The sequence below is a fragment of the Anopheles marshallii genome, chromosome 3, assembly GCF_943734725.1.
Source record: "Anopheles marshallii chromosome 3, idAnoMarsDA_429_01, whole genome shotgun sequence".
NCBI lineage: Eukaryota > Metazoa > Arthropoda > Insecta > Diptera > Culicidae > Anopheles > Anopheles marshallii.
The window spans coordinates 13,470,724-13,490,910 of NC_071327.1; the positions used below are offsets into that span (position 1 = coordinate 13,470,724).

The 20,187-nt window shown below is 44.2% G+C and overlaps 1 protein-coding gene across 1 annotated transcript in view; it reads left to right on the plus strand.

The window, feature by feature from the left end:
• The window catches only part of LOC128710985 (CUGBP Elav-like family member 2), a 58,577-nt gene that overhangs the window by 16,743 nt on the left and 21,647 nt on the right, over window positions 1-20,187 (plus strand). The window contains exon 3 of the mRNA XM_053805851.1: window positions 18,548-18,630. Within this exon, the coding sequence (XP_053661826.1) occupies window positions 18,548-18,630 (83 nt within the window). The remainder of the gene's footprint in view (window positions 1-18,547; window positions 18,631-20,187) is intronic.

The window sequence follows — 20,187 nt, forward strand, 5'->3', positions numbered from 1 at the left end:
CATTCTGCCGGCATTCTGCTTGCGTGTTTGTTTTACGTGCGGACGTTACTCTCTTTTTTTTGTCTAAAATATGTATCATTTCCGTGTCGTTTTCAACGGCTTTTCTCGGTAAGCCAGAGCGTGTGTATGCGTTCACTTACCCATTTAAGATGATGGTTTTCCCGGGTTTCCACTCCGAAAGCCCACTCCCTGTCCGAAGCATGACACTGCGTGACGCACTTGAACGCACGTTTGGCTAACATCTTTTTCCTATTTACGGTATCCCCCAAGGATTTTCAAGTGAGCTGAAGGAAGAAGGGCAACAATATGGCAAGTAACAAAAAAAAACGCTGGAAAGATACAAAAAAAGGGCACAAGCCCTCTTAAGAGCAAAATCAACGTGACAAAGCGTTATTTTTCAACGGGCAGAGATTTCTGGAGGATTTTTTTGCTCTGTATTCTTCCTGCCTTACCCTCCCCTCATTGCGTACTTCCACACATTACTTGACATTTTTGTCTCCAGCGTGGCGTGTGCCATGCTTGTGGCGGTATTGGTTTTGCTCTAATTTAAATTCAAGCCAAAATTGAATCAAAACGCACTTCACATGCTTCGAAACCAGATTGTCGAGGCGAGGGATGTGAGGTTGTTTTTTTTTTGTTTTGTTGCTTCTTATGGGGTCGTTCTACGGCATGGAAGTGCAGAGGAGGGTTTTAGCGAGTGTTGAGTGCTTTGAGGTTACGGGTGGTTGGTGATGAACAGGATGGTGAACAGTAATCAAACTGGAGCATGTGCGTGTTATGCCTATGGATGTGAACCTGTGTTGTCGGTTTACCGAACAATGAGCCTTCCACAACTTTTTGTCAAGAATTACGCAAATTTTTATTACCGTTTTTCAGGGGGCAAGCGTATTTCCATACAGAAAACATACCGAAACGTTGGCCAGTAATTTTGATTACAACAGTGTTGATCTCTTGAGATCCAAGTAAATTTGGACTTATATTAGCACCTTGTCAATATTGCAGAATGATTATGCAAAATATGCTTTTAAATTCTTTTTTGGATCATTTTTGTCATTGGATGTTTTTGCTTAATCCGAAACAGTAATTTAAGGTGGAATACTAACTATCTTTGAATCGGACTAACCACTTTGGTCTAAGGGACGGGTCGACGGTGTTTTTTTTGCGGCACTAGTCTTCACACGACAGGATCGGTTCAAAATCCTATTCGGATCCGGATCCTCCGCACGCAGGACTGACTATGCGGCTTCGGGTAAATAAAGCCACGGAAAGTCAGATATGGCAGACCTAGACTTCCTGAAGTTGTTGTGTAGATGAAGAAAAAGACCAACTCTCTTTAAAATTTTCGTGCAGGGATTCCTTGTCGATACCTTTGGTACAACGTCCTACTAGGTCATGCCTGCCATTTCTGGCATACTGGACCAGTCACTCATCTGGTCTTTCTATAGTCTGAGGAAACTTCTCTACTCAAAACATCTGTCGTGATGAAGGAAGCTAACACTGTATAGAACCTGTATAGTTGCAGTTCTCACATACGTTCCTGAGACATGGGCTTTGTCCACAACTGACGAAAACTTCTTAACCGCTTTCGAGAAGAAGATGCTCGGAAGGATTGTTAGCTCCGTATGTGTGGAAGGACAATGGAGGATCCGTTGCAGTTACGAACTCTTTGAGCTGTACAGCGAACTTACTGTCGTACAGAGGGTGAGACTCGTCAGACTTCGGTGGTCTTGTCACGTCATGAGAATGTCACCGGACGACCCAACCCGTTAAGTCCTTTTGGGTTGTCCACATGGGCAGAGAAGGCGTGGTAGGCCCAGATTGAGATACTGCGTCCGTTAGAAAGGCTGGGATAATGCATTGACAAACAACTTAACTCGACCGTGAGCGTTTTAGAGGAAATCCTGCAGCAGTCCAAGTCAGCGAAGTGGTTGAAGGGCCTGATAAGAAAGTAAGTAAGTAAGACTTATTTAACCGCATAGCCGGATAGTCAGTCCTACCTACGGATCCCTACCACTCTAGGGGTGGGATTTTGGATCGGTTCTTTTGAGGAAAACCTGGCGAAGCTAAAAATACGCCACTGGGCAACCCGCAATGTCCTAGCTTCGGCTGAATATGAATAACGGAACGATACAGATAATATAAGAATGATCGCATTAATATCTGCATTATTCACTAATGTTAAAACGATTGGATTTGACTTTAGTTTAAATTATTTGGATTATTTCTAGTTCGATAAAAATTGAACTTTAAAAAACAAGTCAAAGTAATTTTCTATCGACAGGTACTCTTTTAATTTCTAATTTTAAAACTGTACCAAGACATCGACATCAACATCCTTCTCATCGCAAAAAAACCTCAAAGGTTGGACTTATTTATTCCTTGCCTGGTATTAGCGAAATGAAACCTCGGTTTAACACTGTCTAGTCTTCGGATTTAGCTCCCGCAGCTTATTGGGTAAATCCCGAATCTTGTTGGATTCCAGCGCCCACTACGCGTAGCGTGCTTTAATGGAAAACTTTAAAAGCAACCACAAAGAATGTGACACAAATTTTCCAGCACACTATTGCCAATGGAAGGAACAGTTAGACAGGCTGTAGAATACGGTTCAACAAAACTCTATCCGAATTGCATTTTGTAGTCTCCCGGGACTTCGGGTTAGATTAATTTAAGTTTTGAACACATCAGCTTTCCCGCTGCGTCACTCAGTACAACCCGCACTACTAAAAATCAGGCTAATAATGACGATCTGTGTCGGCGAAGGGATTAACCGTGATAATAACCTTGTAGCCTTTTTTGCAAAACGTCACTCACCCCTTTCTACTCTCCCTCCTGCATGCACCCCGTTACCGTCCCCGCTGACCTACTTTTTCCCCGGTTTCATTGAGTTCACTCCCGGAACTTTCTTTTATGTTTGCGGGCCTGCAATCATTGAACCGGCCGGACCATAGTCGTACGCTTTCGGCCAATTTCGTACCGACCGTGCAAAACTTGATTTAGGTCCGGTGGATTTGTAATTAGCCGGCGGATGATTTTTCCGGCCTGGCAACAAAGATGAAAGGGCTGTCAAATTGTCGGTTTTGAGTGAAATCTCCGCACAGCTTTTCAGCTCCCGAAAGATCACCATGGCTAATAATCATTCGGAACCGCTCACACCAATGGTTGTGCACGGCTGGTGGGTGGGGAACGCTGCCACCCGTTGTCCGCCGGTTTGAGCTGAAGCGAAATTAGGCTTCTGAAAAATTCACAGCCCTTTTCTGCGTGTAACCAACCAACCACCACCGGTTCGAGTGGCAACCGCTCGGGTGTGGTCAAAGTGCTGGCAACTAGGACAAGCATTCATCGTTTGCAAAAGCGGCAATAAAAAAAAAACACGCACAATTTTCATTCGTTTTAAAATTGACATCACATTAACGGACGGGGAAAGCGAAGGGAAAGCCAATAATCTATTTCTGTAAGCACACACAATCAATATCCGGCGGTACTGGGCGGCTAATTATGAAGGCTTCAATCGGTTGATGTTGCGGTAGACGCACGGAAAGCCATAATTCTGCGCATTAGTTTATTTTTGGAATGAAAACCCCCAGCTTGGTCTATGAAAAGGAACGTTTAATTAAGTACATTTTATACTAAATTAAATGAACGAGCTAATGAAACGAGAAGTGTTGTTATGATGCTGCAATACCCATTCAACGATATTGTCGGCCCAGTTTTTTCTTTTCGTTTTGCAAATAGCAAAACAGACCGCTTGGTTCCAAATCCCCTGTCAGACATGCGGTAATGCACAGCACATCTTGAAATGTACCCATCTCGCTATGTTGAAAGATACTTTTCACAGAAAGAAGGAGAGAGCGCCCCATCTAAAGGGTAGGCTCCTTTATACCTACATCACGCATTACGAGGATGATCCATTTTCTCACGTCTTTCAATCATTTGCTTTTTATTGCACCAGGTACGCATCTCAGCGACGCTCCAACACACTGGCCCCTAGCAGTCGGACGGAAAGGCTAAAGCGTGGCGCCGCTCGTTGTCGGGCGGCACTTGCTGAAATTGCAAATTTGACAATCTGCTTACAGGATTATTGCGAAAGTGCTGTGCGACGCAGTTTTGAGTGTTTTTCGCATTTTTTTTTTATTTCGTCCTCGGTCGGTATACACAGTATCACGGGAAGATTATTTGCTAAACTCGGCTGAACCATCTGTCGGCATAGAATGGCATTCTTTGTAACGCGTGGAATAGGCTTTAAAGGCGTTCGGCTCGGAAATGGGGCCGGCGTACGGCCACCTTGCTAAACTACTTTCAACGGCTTCAAAGCCATAAAAAGGTTTAATCTTGCCATAGAAAATGGTGGACCATCATACGGGTGAAAAAAGGGAGCATGTGTTTTATCTTTTTCGGGGGCGAACCTCGTCAATGGTTTGTCCAATTGGAGCAAAAATTTAATAGGAGATAGCATATCCCCCCCCTCCCCCTCCCCTCCTACTCTCCCATTTTTCCTTGCTACCAATTTGCCGTCCAAACCGAAGACCGTTGTCCCATGATTTAGAGATGACAAAAAGAACGAGCGATATGAACACGCGGGAACGAATTCTTGGCCGGAACCGCTTCACGAGCGACCGTTTGGGAACGGTAACTGCTCCAACCCGAAAAGACTTGTAGAGGTATTTCAATTTTTAATGATCTCAATTTCCATCCCTCACGGCAGAATGGGGAAAGGATTTGTTGCATGGCGGAAAGGGACAAAATCCGAGCACGACCTTTCTGGGGATTTCTTTTTTTTCTCGTGCTATGACAAGGAAAAGAAGCAAACGGAGAGGGCTCGAAACGAACCACGGTAGAATAAACCTAGTTTGTGCCAGATTGCATAGTTTCCACGCCCCATGAAACGGGACGCAAATGTATGTATGTGTGAAAAATATCCGTCCCATATTTAGTGAAGGACGTGAGAAAGATCATCTGCTCGGTGTCACGTTCACCTGGGAATAAAGGTCAACGCTGAAGGTAGAATTTGATAACAGTGCCCAAGCGAAGGGAAAGCCTGCACCTTGCCACAATTTAAACGAACGCTGGCACATTTTTGAGAAAAAGAAGCTACGATGAGTTGGAGCAAAATGGAACTTTTTATTAAAGATTTGTGCATTTGAAACAAGCTGGACAAGCATGCATTTGATTAGACCGCATTGAAGGGCTCCAGTTTTCCGGGATACGAAGTGAAGAGAATGCCTTTGATGAGATGCTTTTTCGGTGAAAAAAGTTCCAACAAGTTTGGTCTCTATCTGCATGAAAAGAGTTGTATTTAAAGAACAGAAAAAAAGCAAGATAATTCTTTCCATAAAGCTCATCGCTAGAACATAAGGGTAAAAGATATTTTCGGCTTGAAAAATACCATATTTTAGCTGCCGGGTGCAGCATAAAAGGTCATCTTCATCCAAAGCATAAAGTTTGGTTCGAAATTAAAACTCTTTCGCAGTCACGCTTAATGGAGGTTCATTTTGTGGTCTCTGAAAGCGGGGTTATCACCTTACCTGTGGCGTAATATTTAGGACAAACCGGTGTAGATGAGATGAAAGTTGATGCTCGCAACAACCCGCTTGATTAACTCTTTTGGGTGAGGTTTGTAACTGAATTTAGAGACACTCTCTTGAAGAAAAAGAAGTGCCCAAGCGTTGTTTATTGCTGACGTTCGATGTGGAAATATATGGCTGGTGCTATACTAGAACGGATTAATAATAATGAGTAAAGGTCCTCCTCTAAGAAACAGGCGTTATGCCTAGAACGATCCTCTTATGTCACTCTATTGTCTAATGTCACGAGAAATTATCGGACTGATGGAAAATTTTTAATCAATGTAGGCACAGGATACAATACTCGGAATAATGACATTGTACACGATCTAGATTAACTTAATGTAAGATTAAGACTTAATGTAAGACTTCTTCTTCTCTATCGGCACAACAACCTCAAGTGGTCCAGGGCTGCCATTTTTGGCTTTCTTCGACTTTTTTTACCCGTAGCAATAATTCATCAAGTGTACGGAGGATAAATCCGGATGAGATTTTGGACCGGTCCTGCCGTGTGAAGACCGGCGCCGCTATCAATACACCCTACCAATACGCTCCGGACTATTAATAGCAATATAAAAACCCAAAAATCAACACACAACCCCGCTGCCCTGTACTAACAAAGCTTAATTACTCAATAGGAGTAAACAATTTTGGAACCAATTACGCCCATCCAAAACAACAACAACGCGCAAACGAGGAGGTTAATAACTGATACTGGAGAGCAACTTTGGATACTTCTACTAATTATCGGTGCATCGCTCTCTCTCTCACGACACCTGACACCAACCCCCCATCTGTAGATGCAGCTGCCAGTCTCTACTGCTGGATGAGTGTTGGACCGAAGGGCCAATCATATCACGCTTTCCATTAACCTCTTGTCGAAGTAAAAATTGACACCAAACCGATAGCAACAGACCGCACTAAACTTTAGCGATTGTAATTAAGTTGACAATCTTAATTAAACCTCACCGCCATCAACGGTCGGCGTTCCACACCCGTGGACCGTTGGCCAATTGCGACAACGAATGCACTCTGGCAGAAGTAATTACAGATAACGAGCCACACTCTGTCTCCTTTTTTCCCCCGTTCGGGTGGGGTCTGCTGGTGTACTACCTTCCAGTGAATTGGAACAGGAAGATATTAGCGCCGTTACCTAACCACCAAACTTCTTCAAACCCAAAGTGCGATGAGAATCGATCGATGGGAACTGCACCACACTCAGGTGCCGTTACAATTCGTGCTGGACAGGGAACACCGGTCAGTTGGCTGCTCTTGCGGAGTGCAATTGATATATTCAGGTTATTGAAGTATCGATTTTCCAACGAAAACCCTGTCGTCCTGTATCGGTTCTAAATGCGCTGCAGCCGACCACTGCTAGAGCATTGCAAACATGGCGGATGATACCATTTATTCATTCCCAACAACTGTACCGAGCTCAGGAAAAATGTATTAGAGTGGATATCGTCGCTGATTGCCAGGACCTTTCGTCCTTTTTTTTCGCGATCGCGTGTCATCCCTACGGCGGGGGGAGTACGGTCGACAACGATGTTGATTTGTGTGCTATTTTTAATCGGTCAATACTTTGTGTTCCGGCTTGTGTCGGACTTGGTACAGCTGGTTTACAGGACTGTTGTCAATTGACATGAAGAAAAACATGGCGAAGTCCTCTATGTACTCTCAACTGCACCGAGCAATACTGAGTATTGAATAGAATTAAGGAAAAAAAGCAACGGAAAATCGATCTGGTTTGGGGAGCAAAAAAAAAAGTGAAACCTGGAACATATCTATCGTGCAGGAGTGTGTAACGACTAGGTCATCCTGATCCCGGTCAATTTTATTTCAATAGATTGAAATTGATAGAGGAAAAAAAATCGGGCACTATCTGTAGCTGCAGTGAGTTCTGCCAGTGATGAACTTTTTTTTTTGTTTTCCAATTTTAGTTATTTCACATCAGTTCGAACATTATCCGTTTGCTTTTTTTCTCGCCCTCGTCATAGTTTAAACACAGCACAACAGAGGAACCGTGTTTCGAACGAACATAAAATCGAATCAAATTCCGCAAATAATCAAATACATACGGCCACGATCGTGGCCGGCGCTCCATTACTCACCCCATCATGCATGCCGTTATGGAGCTGGAAACCCTTTTTTTTGTCTCACATTTCTTTCGCACATCACGAGTTGAAGAGCGAAAATTGGCAATTAAAGCAAGGAAGAGAATACAAAAAACAAAAAATATCGACAGCAAAACGAAATTGAATATAACGAGCCTTTCAGCGTGTCAAATGTAGACAGTTAGCAAGCACTAATTAGGGATAATCTATGCTGTGGTATGATGTAGACTAAGCTTGAACAAAAAAAAATGCAATCATACAAAAACACTGGAAGAACACAGCACTACACCATGCTTTAGCATGGGCATCGAGTGCTTTTTTTATTGCCACAAAACTCAACTCGACTATTGACAGCTTGACAGTGTACGAGATCGAACCAACATGGCTGCGTGTCGATAGTTTAGCATGAATAATGAAATGACTACAGGCTGGCTACCGGCCGAGGCACGATTCGATGAAAACCGATCAATTATGAAGCAGCAAAATTGGAAAAGGCAAAAATGGGAGAAATCATGCGAATGCAATTGTTATACCCGTTTTGCATAGCACCGCGCACAGTTGGGGGATGTTTTAGCTTATTTGTTTTTTGGAACTATTAGCTTTGTTTTTTTTTGTTGTGCAAAGCATTTTTAGAACCAATTAAAAACGATTTAATTATTTACATTTAGTTTGTGACCTGTTATACAAAATGTATGGCTTATTGATGGACCGATGTTTGCACCATCAGTTATTCCTATTTCTAGCTTTTGACAATGCCACTGACAGCAGACATTTGCCGGCGATCTTGTGTCTATCATTACTGTCTCCAGGAAAGGACAATTCCTAAAACGCTGTTATTATCGCCATCTGCAGTGTGTGTGTATCCTTCTTTGCCCTTTTCCGTTGCCACTTTCAGTCGATTAAAATTAAACGCTGAAAGCGAATGCCTCCAATGGGCCCTACTCGACTGGCAGCGCAGTGCAGAAGTTACGTACGGTGACAGCCATTTTTCTCAATGACACCTCTATGCGTGTACAATGTGTGTAATTAAGCAGCACACAGCTGTGCACATTAGTATCGTGGGCATGAGCTGCACGGGTCGTTCCCGGTCCGGGCAAAACGGTATACTGGTAATAAACAGCACGAAACATGAGCTCGTCTTTACGCCGTAGCCACCTATTAACAGCAAAACGGTCCAATTTGTGTACCATGCGAGCACACTAGTTGCCGCCCGGTCGGTGCCCTGGGAGACATCAAACTTTCGTCTGTCTGTCACCGGTTACCTTTCGGTGGATGTGCTTCCGAACCATTGCACATTCTTATAGTTTTAGCACCTGTCTGCTATCGTTCGTCGATGGCGATGTTCGTTCAGAATGTCCTGTCTGGTGTCCCTGTTTAGGTATATATTTTTAGCGATTGGATAGAAACGGGCAAACTAACAGTTTGGCGAAGGGACACGATGTACAAAATACCATTCCCATGTACTAAGGGGCAAATTTCGAGTGTAACAAGATGATTTTGCAATGCTGGTTGCATAACTTTAGGCGTTTTTGCTATGTGGATTGCATACCTTCAGGCGGATTTACATTCAAATTCATTTGATGTTGGTTACCCTACACAAATCCGACGTCAAATCAAAGTGTGAAGCGAATTGACTATTCAATTATCATTCTGCGACTCTTTTCATTGCTTCTGTTGCAGTTATTTGCTTATCTTAATCGTTCCACTCGTTTAAGCTTCATTTTTATCCCCAAACAAATGCGATCGCTTCCAAAGTTTGGTGGCACTGCTCCTACGTGCAGATAATTTTCGACTGTCTACATTTCATTTGATGCTTCTCCGTAAAGCATCGGCATGATAAAGTTTTAATGCAACACCCATCCATGATGTTTCTCATGATCGTTGAACTCTCTGCTCGAATTTAATATGTCATTCCACGATATGATGGTTGACAATCGTCTTAATTTATGAAAAGCTCTACCGAAAAAGGTGCTACCTGTGCCGTTGCATTGCATCTGAACGTCTGGCGTGGCAACATGGGTGACGGATCGTCGTAAACATGCTGGAGTTTGGCAAGACGTACGTGACACTAGTCGATCGTCGCCTGGAACGCCTATGTTTTACAAAGCACGAGAATTCAACAAAAAAAGCACGACTAAAGCGGAGGGTGAGTTTTGCAATAAACATTAAATGTAACGATCGCAGCACGGGATGGAATCTCATTGTGAGCCCGGAGTCTTCCCGTCCTTGAGTGAGCTCAGCGCTCCTCATTGGTGATGTTGCGTGAACACACGTACACTTGGTGCCACACACGCTCTCCGCTTCTCACATTTTATTAGTGGCAATAAAATCTTACCCACACGAAAGCGTTAGGCGACCAATTTTTAGGCCACGGTGTGCTTTTCGGAAGGAATATCGGAGCTCAGGGGGCAGCACACCTATCGAGGGTTTGAAGTGCCACAATGCAGATCCATACCGTCCTCGGCGATGAACCCAAACCGGGCAGCGAGACTCTCGTAAAATGTTCTTAATTTATGTGGCTTCTTTTTTTTTTGTTTTAGGGGGAGGACGCCTGCAACCCAACCAGAGAAAGAGCCTTGCCCTGTGAGTGGGGTTGTGGCAGGCGGGAACTCGTTTTTGTGTCAACCCAAAAACCTGGGTCGAAAGGTTTCGTATGCCCGAATGCGCTGAGCAGGCAAGAAACTGTCACGCGTCATTAAGCGGTATCCTTCGGAGGAAGGATCTCTCGCACGCGCGCGAGACGCTGGTGAGGATGGTTGCGGAAAAGCAAGGTTTAAAACTCAAAATCATTTGCAGTTCGACCCTCTTCGCCCACGGGGTCGTTTCTGCTGGATTGTGTTGCTTTGATCCTTTTTTGCCGTAAACAACCCCCCAGCAAAAAAGGGGCAAGAAGTGATGGTTGCATGATTCATTGTCAACTGCCACGGCGCACGGTGCACTCGGCGCTCTGGGGCTCCTTCCCCGATAGCCAGCATAATAAAGCAATTACCATAAATTTGACAATGTCAATTGGAATTTAAACATAATTTGCATATAATTCATTTCACTCCCGGACCCCCGGTGCCGTCGACGAACCTTCCATCTAGTTTCGCAAAACCCCACCGGAAAAAGCCGGACATTGGCTAGAAAGTTAACTTCCGGTTCCGGGCATTTGCAATCGAGGCTCGTTTATCGTTCCCAATTCCACCCGCAATTGTTTCTTTTTCGCAAACAAATGATACCGATCGCTTCCAATGCCGGGCAGGTAAATGAATTTAACCGACCTCCAGTGATGGGCGTCGGCCGGGCCCCACAGTTGTGGCCCACCGGTGTCAATACACCGAAACACCACCGAGTGTGTGCCGCACCACGCAGCCGTGTGTGGTGAGTGGCGTTTGGTTTTGGGGCCGTTGTTTGGTTTTTGTGTGTGTGTAAATTGGTGGGGCCCCGGGATCGGGTGTGTAACCCGATGAGCGGATCATCCCAACCCGTAAACCATCCCGCTTCCTGCCGGATGAATGTCCGGTAGGTGAGTAGGTGGGGTTTGAGGGATGAAATTAATTATACTATTTGCTCGACGACCAATAAAATTTGCTCGAATTAATATTGCCTGCATTCGGTTACACTATGCGGCTAGTTAGGGTTGAAACACGATCCTATTCACACACACACACGCAGTAAGCGAATCGGAAAAGCGATCTATACCATGACCGAATCAAGGGGGAAACTCGGTCAACTCACTGCGTTGCCTACAAACTAGCGAGAAGCGTTTAATTATTCATAAACGATACTTTTGCGAAATTTATGCGTGGCACACGGCCGAGGCTCCGTTCTGTCGTGGAGTAAGCGTGGCAAAACGTCAATCGTCACACAACCGGTTGCGGTTCACGGTTCCGGGCGTTAAGGTGCTGGCAAAGAAAGGTACACCAGGGCACTTCACCCAACCCTTCGCGGCACGCTTCCCACTCTCCTTCACCTGCAATCGATCACTTCCATTAGTGCCGGGCGAAGGTGTTAGCGTATGGAATGTAAGACAAGCCCCCGGGGACACATTTGCCATTTGACGGTGGAGAATATCGATGGAGGCGCCCAGTCGCGGATAGGAACCGGGGGGCCGGGCGCGCTCCCTAAGCGTAACGCGGTTGAAAATGAATATTAACCGAAATACACCACACCGGCGCCCCAGAACGGACCGGTTTGGTTCCGGTTTTGACGATTAGAATGAAGCGGTTTTAATTGATTGGGTTACGCTTTTGGGCACAATGGCCCAAACAGTGTACTTGCTGGTTTGCGGGTGATTTACGTCGTTACCATTTTGCGGGGTGGGTTAGGGTGTCATTGAGAAGGGTGAGTATTTTGGGCCCACTTTAATGCGGTACATGGCTGGTTTGGGGCTTGTCGGCTAGTTTGGCTACACACATATTGTACAGATGAATGATAGGTGTTTAATTATTCCTTCATGATACATTAGGCAAGATTTTGCACGGGGTTGTTAATTAGGGGAGTGGGAACTTCATTTTTGGAAATTTGTACTATTTCAAGTTTTCAGTTAATTTTGCTAACAAATTTTAGCACGTTCGGCACCAAATCAATGAAGTTTCCCAAATGACACCATCACCATTTGCTAAAAATTCGCAAAAAAAGACATTTTGTCTTCATTGTTTGTGATAATTATAGCAAATGTATGTATAGTATTCTGAAGCACTACAATAATAAATAAAGATTAGACAAATTTTGCAAGTCTTAGCAAAAATCCAAAGTTAAAGTTATAATTTAAGAGCTAATTTAAGATTATAGTTTTGTTGTTCATTCTTAATTTACCCTAAGGAGCTTGTTATATTGATTCTCCATCAAAAATGCAAACCAGTATTTTGTTCTAAGCACACAAGAGCGTCACCCATATTTCGGGTGACGCGATACGGATCGTGTTAAATCTCACAATTTTACGGTTTAAAATGCGATTCACCTGGAATTGATTTAATTTTAAATATACCAACTTCTGGACATCCTTCGACATTTCAGACGTCCAACAATAGGCAACCCAGCAGCAACACACAACACCTTCCATTTCGCACAACCACCACATTTAATAAGCGAAAAATAAAACATTCCAGCTGCAATCACATTTCGAATGCAATCGCCAGTCGGCGACTTGCAAAACTCAACTACCGCACCTCATCGGGGCCGGTGGTCCGGCCATCTTGGAATGTATAATTTAGCAACCACGGAATCACGTCACGATTGCCGCTTCGAGGGGTCGCCCTTCACAAACCGAAGGAAACACGTGTGTACGTGCCCGAAACACGGCAGAACGGAACATTAGTGGAACATCGGTGCTTAATAATTCAAACATATTGACGTATGTTTTTGTACTGCCCGGTGCGCTAACAACGCTGCAGTGTGCCCGCCCCGTGCCGTGTGCCGCATGTGCCGAGCCGGACCAATCGAACTGCTGCGAGGCGGTTTTTGGCTTACAGCAGGCAGCGGTGCAACTGCGGTTACACGCCATATCCCAACCACGGCAAGCCGGTGCAACATGCAAGACGTCCACATGGTGGACCACATGGATCGCTGTTTGCAACAAAGACAAACTCGATACCTTGTGGTGATTTTCCTTCGTGATGGAGAAATTCATAAGTTATTTAATAGAGGAACAAAAAGAATCGCTGACAACCGGCATGGACAACCCACGGTAAACTGGGAACCAGTGCTGGAAGAGTGGGTAATGATAAAGGACCTATAATTTGCTTGGCACTGGAAGGATTTTACATCAAACCAACTCGACATGGACATGAAACAATTTCGACTGGAGCCGTCCGTAAGCGGCCATTTCTTCACGAACGCCTGGAGGCATTCGTGAAGGTAGTGTGGAACAGTAGAAAGCAAGGGTTTTGAAAGAATAATGAAGGAACGGCAATTTTCCCACCGTTAGCGGGCAGTAATTGTGTGGCGAATGTTTCCTTTCTTTCCAGAAGACAAAAAAAAACAAACTTAAGCAAAGGTTTCACCAACGTGGTAAAAGCCATTAGAATCAATCTGTACAATAAAGTTCAAAATATCGATTTTGCTTGCCTGCTTTGCTTGCTGCTTGCCCCGATTTATTGATCTTCTTACGGATGTACGCTTATCGAGTTGGTCTCCCGGGTGCCTGCATTGTGGCCGGGGGTCGCTGGTATATTTTGCGTACTCCCAGATGTGCATAATTGATGGGAATTTGCCTTCGCATTCAATCAATATTCCTGATTGGAAATGTTGAAGAAATCAACAACAGGCTTGTATACGGCGCGATGGAGACGCATGGTGCGCCACAGTTCGCAAAAGCTTTTTGCGGTTTTTTCCATTGCTGTTTGCATGCTTACATAAACATCAAGCACAACACAGCTTTGATTGAGATAACAGGCGAGTTGGAAAATTTATTCTTCTACACAATTACTTTAATTATCTTTGCTCATTATTCCTCAAGGACAGGAGTTCTGACAGGATTCTTCTCCTCAAAACATCTTTTTTTCCTTTTCGAGAAGGAATGCTTTTGCCATTTGCGTTCGATTGATTGTTTCATTTCGCAAGAGTAAACAATGTGTTTTTGTTCTCTCTCTCTTCTTGAGCGTTTTTTTCCATCCTTTCAACGGAGGATTTCAACGAATGCAAAATTAAACTCTATCGAAATTATAATTAAACAAACATCTTCCAAGAAATTGAACATCAACACCAACGAACAGAGCCGTACAGCATTTCGGTGATCGTTCCGGTTCAGAAGGTAGGTGTCGCTTTGGTGTGCTCTGCTTATCCTTTTGACAAGGATAGCGATCCGTAAACTTTCCGCAAACTATATATATATACCGTGCGAAGAGTGTACGTTTCTGGCCACAAACAAGAGGTGGAAAGCAAAAGGGGCGCGGAGTGTGCAAGTGGATGTTATCGAAGCAGGAAACGGAATTCATTTCCTTTCGACCACAAAATCCCAACCAAACGAACTACTAAAACCAAAGCCAAACAAAACAGAAACCACCTTGATGCTACTTTTACACCCAGGCCCATCTACCCCAACAAGAGTGGGCGGAATGGACGTGGAGCGCCACGGGGTGGGTGAGCTTTCTCGTCCACGAATCGATTCTGAGGCGATACCGAACAACAAACAACGATCACTATTTGTATGCCCAACCCACCCAGTCGGCTGGTTTCGTGGGTTTCGGGGAGCTGTTTGCTGTCTGGCTTGAAGTATAAGAAACCACCCGCACTTCTTCCATGCCATGGGGTGCACTGCACTCTCGCCCTACCGTGACGAAACACGGATAAGATTGTGATGAAGAGAAATCAAACATTGTGCACCTCCCCCCGGGGTCCCGGGGTTTTTTGTGATGGCAGCTGAAGTGAAATGGACTTTGAAGCTAGGAGTGACCATTGCGGTTGATGGCCAGTATCGTCCAGACCAGTTACCATCAGCGGCTTCACATCCCTGCACCCGTTCACCCGTACCCGGACCGACGTGAGTGGTCGGTGCGAAGGAAAACCCATCCTCTTCACCGAAGATTAGTTACTTAATTAGGTTTCGTTCTGGGTCCTGATTCTGCCGGTTGTTGCGAGTTGTCTTAAGCAGGGTGTTCCGCTGCCCACACGACAAGATGCCTGCGTCGGCCACTTGCACCGAAAGGTTAACCAAACCCGGGTGGACACGCACGCACATAATCCGCACGTACACGGGTGATGTTTTCGGGTTGTCGAAAGATAATCAATAGAGCTGGCGAGTTTCGTATGACAATCTGACGATATCGATACCTTACGGGGCTGGCACACGGGATACAAGAACCCCCCCGGGACAGCATATAACAAATGAAGACAAGAAACAATCGATGTGCTTCTCTGCTCAACTCATTTTCATTAGACACTCCCGTCCACCCGCCTTCTTCTCCCTTGCTGGCCGAAATCGATGATGATGGTGATTGTTTCGATCTGTCCGTATCGGAAGAATGGGATTTGTAATGCAGTGCGGGAACCGCACTCAAAGTATTAAAGCGGGTGTGTGTGTGTGTCCACTCTGGTGGTTTACCGCATGTGTCCGCCAGTGTGTAGGGAAGCACCACTCGAGACGGACCGATTTCTCGTTACCCGTAACTCATCGTTATCGTTGGGCTTTCGTGCATGTTACTTCTTTATCAGCTCGACGTGAATGGATCGGTTTTGGTCGTCCGGTCGAGGCTTGTGCGTGTGTTTGCCTGTGGACGATGGTCACCAGATAAACGATTCGGAGTTTTTTTTTGTTTTGTTTAAGGGGACGATTGCGTAGACGTGCGTGTAATGAGCTAAAGTGAATTAAACGATGAAATCGGGTACGATTCGCACTGCTGCGATGAAATCCTTCCGATAAGACGATGCTTAGAAGTGGACAAATATGATGATGTTGTCGATGCGTCCGATAAGAATACCGAGCAAACTTCCCTGTGGCTAAATGATGGTTAGTTGGGCAATTTTCATCGCAAATTCTTACAGAATCTTCCTGCAAATGCAGCCAGGAACGATGTGGAGTGGAGTATTGAACCATCAATAGACAGGAAGAATCTGTAACATAGGACTCGTAAAAAAAAACAGACCACCCTCCCACATACAAATTGGGTGGAAAATGAGCTGTTAACGATACCATTACACAGATGTTTGCTCTTCTTTGACCGGATATTGCGTTTGGGGTCTCATTAGCGGTATGCTAATGCAGAAGCTTAAGACTTGTTTCGTCGTATCAATGGAAAATTAAGGGAATGAAGCTATTAAACTTAAGGCTCAAAATATATTGATGTTAGTATTAAATAAAAATAAGTAACAATTCGAATGGTTTATACTACCTATAGCGTTATAGGTTATTTTTGCTGGCAAAATTATCATTAAACCAAGCAATTTAGCAATTGAAAAGATGTGTTTGTTAAAAGTGACAATGAAATCGTCTAATAAAATCGTGTTGTTGAGCACATTGCATAACTTCGGGCGTTTTGACCTATTCATTACGCGTTCATTCATTAAATACTACCGAATGGACATTTTTACTTTACCAAGAATATTATTTTCATGATCAGCCCATTCAGTGAAACTCATTTCGTTAAAATATTATTTTACGCGCTTCGCGGTTCGATTCTCCAGAATACCTGTTTTCAGTGCAGGCATAACTTTTAAATGAATTCCATTTATACACGTACAGGTTCAGTATTTTATTCTGGGTAATTTTGATCAATCAGAAATATTAAACATATTTACTTCGAACTCAGCCAGTATCATTCATACGCATCCATATTATCTTTCTTCGTAATCCTCTTTTACGTAATTAATCTCTTTAATTGCGAAATTGATCTACCGATTCTAACGTACAGCGCCGAAGCCTTATGGCCGAAACGTTCGATCTGCAAAGTTCCGAATAAAATAGCGTTCTGTTCTTTTCTGGCCGGGAAAATTCACTCAAATATGCTTCATACAATAATTTTCCTTGCTTTACCTTTTTTTTTTATTTTCCTTCACATAAGCACATCCCACCCACAGGATAGGTTTGTTTGAGCTCATAAAGCATTTCCGACCCGCGTGACGGGTGGTGCTTTGTGTTGGTTGGGGAGTGTTTTTTTTTTTTTGTTTATTTTATTCTGTTTTCTTCCCACTATTTGAGTCTTCGGTGCACAGTCTAGTGACAGCTTTATACACAAAAAACCCCTAATAGAACAGTTTCATTCTCAGCCACGGCAGTGTTCTGACAGGAGTCATTTCAAGTCAAGCTTCCGCGAACTCCTCTACCCTGTGTCGCCCGGGTTGCCTCCTTTCGTGGATTGAATCTTTTTTAATATCCGGTCCATCGTTCGGAGACGCAAATCCGCCAGCCCGATCCGGTCGCGGGCGTCTTTGTTCGATGTCATGCCATTTACGGTACGGGGAAAAGGTCATTTTGCTGTGAAGCTCCAAATCCGGGATCAAACTTTGTGCGGGTCCGGCATCAGCCGAACTTTGAGGTAATCTCCGCTGAATGGAATCAAAAGACACGCTCCACGCGGGAGGTCTTTTCGAAGGACGGCAATCCAATGAAGCCCAAAATGAAAATGGGAAGAACCCGATGTCCATTACTAGCTGTCGGCGGCATTGGAAATATCGCATTTAAAATGGAGAAAGTCTTCAAAATATAACTCAATCGAACCACGCTCATCTCATCAGCAAAGGCCCTATTACCATGCTGCTTATATGCTGGCGATGTGATTTGTACTGCTGCTTACACTAGCCGCGCGCCACCGTGTCCTTGTTGATTGCTGTCTTCCTGTGTTGTACGTCACCTTTTCCACGTGGTTTTCTTTTAAACATATTTATATTTATCCATATGTGTAATATTTTCGTGCGTCAAACCAATATACCTGTGTGTTATCGATTTTGCCTATTTGTTGGGATCTTTTCTTTTCTGTGTGATAATTCACGTGTTCCAGTGTGATATGTACTGCATTCTACTTCACCGTCTGTGAGGTCAGTTACGAATCTTCATTGTACATACTTTACAGAACAGGTCTTGTTGACCCAAAGCTCCAAAAGTTAAGTGTGTTCGTTACTGTAAATTGATGCAACTGTTTTTGTCTGTATATATATATCTATGGGTTCCTCCTGTCCTATAGCTCCACAATGTTTCAAACGAAGCAAAAAACACGAACGTTCGGCCAAATTTGTTTCGAACACTAATGTCACCACTGCGGTACTGTTTGATACAATCCATAATGCAATGTTTTCTTTCCTCGTTAATTGTGCCAATGCCTTTTTGCGCCTCGCAAAAAAAAAATAAATAAATAAAACCCCCAAAATGCGTGCGTTACCGTTCATCGTTCTGTGCCAGTTGTGTTTCGTTTGCTTTATCGTGCTTTTCTGTTTCCGTTTCTCTTCCTTCCACAGGGTGCTGTTTTGTGACTTTTTACACTCGTAAGGCAGCTCTCAAGGCGCAGGACGCGCTCCACAACATCAAGACGCTTGTCGGGGTAAGTAGTGTTAGCCCCTGTATGTTTGCAACGCCAAACAATACCACACGTGCAGACAATACCAAACATCAGATATTAACCTTCCGGGTGGGCTTCTTATGTATCTATTTTCATTCATATTAATTTTAAAACACCAAAAACAAACAAACAAACGAAAAACAGCAAATGTTTCCTGTACTTCTGTTGGCCGCTCCATAAAATGCCTAAAATGTGTCAACCTTCCTGGAGCGTGTGTGATTATTCGTTGAGTGTCAAGCCTGTTTCGTTCGTGTTGCCGTGTGTTGCGTACGTTGCGTACCAGTCGTCACCGAATTCCATTCAATGCAGTCCGTGTTCTCGTGTGCTTTCGTGTGTCCCGACGGTGGTACCTCTAAATGCAGCACCCGTATACCACCAAAGCGCTTACTGACCACATCGCTATTCCACTATTCGTCTTCAATGTCACCGCGGTTGGGACAACAACAAAAAAAAACCCGCTTCCAAATCCCAAAGTTACAAAGAGCCGGAGCCTCACCATCGGTTCGTTTCAAAATGCATGCCTATCCTGTATGGCTGCACTGACTGCTGGTGCGACCGGCATGTAAAGCCGTGTATGCTTTACCTTATGCCATGGTCCGCCCAACCGGTTTGGAGTTTGCCAGCTTATACCGATGCGACTGTAAGGGCAAAGTCAGCCAAACAAATCTTTCACCCGCATTGCTAGCGCGGGTAGAAGGATGATGCTTCTTTAAACATTTATGTAGCGAAAGCAGACGGACGCAAACACATACGTGCGAAGAACTGTCCGATTATATCGGCAAAATGGAGAAAAAAACATATATATACATACAGGCCCCGTCATATGTGCATTCTGTGGCGATGACACTCTGGAGTGGATGATGGACGAGTGAGCTATTCGACAGTACTTATCTGTACCGCAGTACCGGGCAGCTATCAAACCGGGCCAGCCAAATCGCTATGTTTTACATTGTCGAGTGTTGAGAAAAAAGAATTCGAAAGAGAATGTGGCTTTCAGCCCGCTCGCATGCACATTGGTAACGGATGGAGTTGATGCGAGTGCCTGGTTCTTTGTTTTCGCTTCGCACGGGAAAAAGTCGATGTCATTCGCATAACCATGGAGTCAGCACTTGCCGACGGGCAGGTAGATTATGACCAATGGTCGTTCACATCAATTCTGAAGAGGGCGATGTAAAAAAAAAACAAAATACACATAAAACAGTCACTACATTCCGTCATTGACGTGAGCACTTATCACCCGGGCAGCATGCACTAGACAGCTCATTGAAGGCAATGGCAGCTAGTGTTTAAGAGCAGAAGCTTTTACAGGCACACAGATTAATAGAGATTTGGAAATGATTTTGTCCATTTTGTTTTTCTAAAAAGCGGACAAACTTGCGTTTTTAATACGTACATGGTTGGCTATCATAAAGTATGCTCAACATTTTAGCTGAAACGAACTGGACATGAGTTAAAGATAAGTGTCAAACAAAATTGAGCTTGAAAAATTAGCTTTGCTAATCCAATCCTACGAATTCGCTTCAATTTTAGGCATATAAG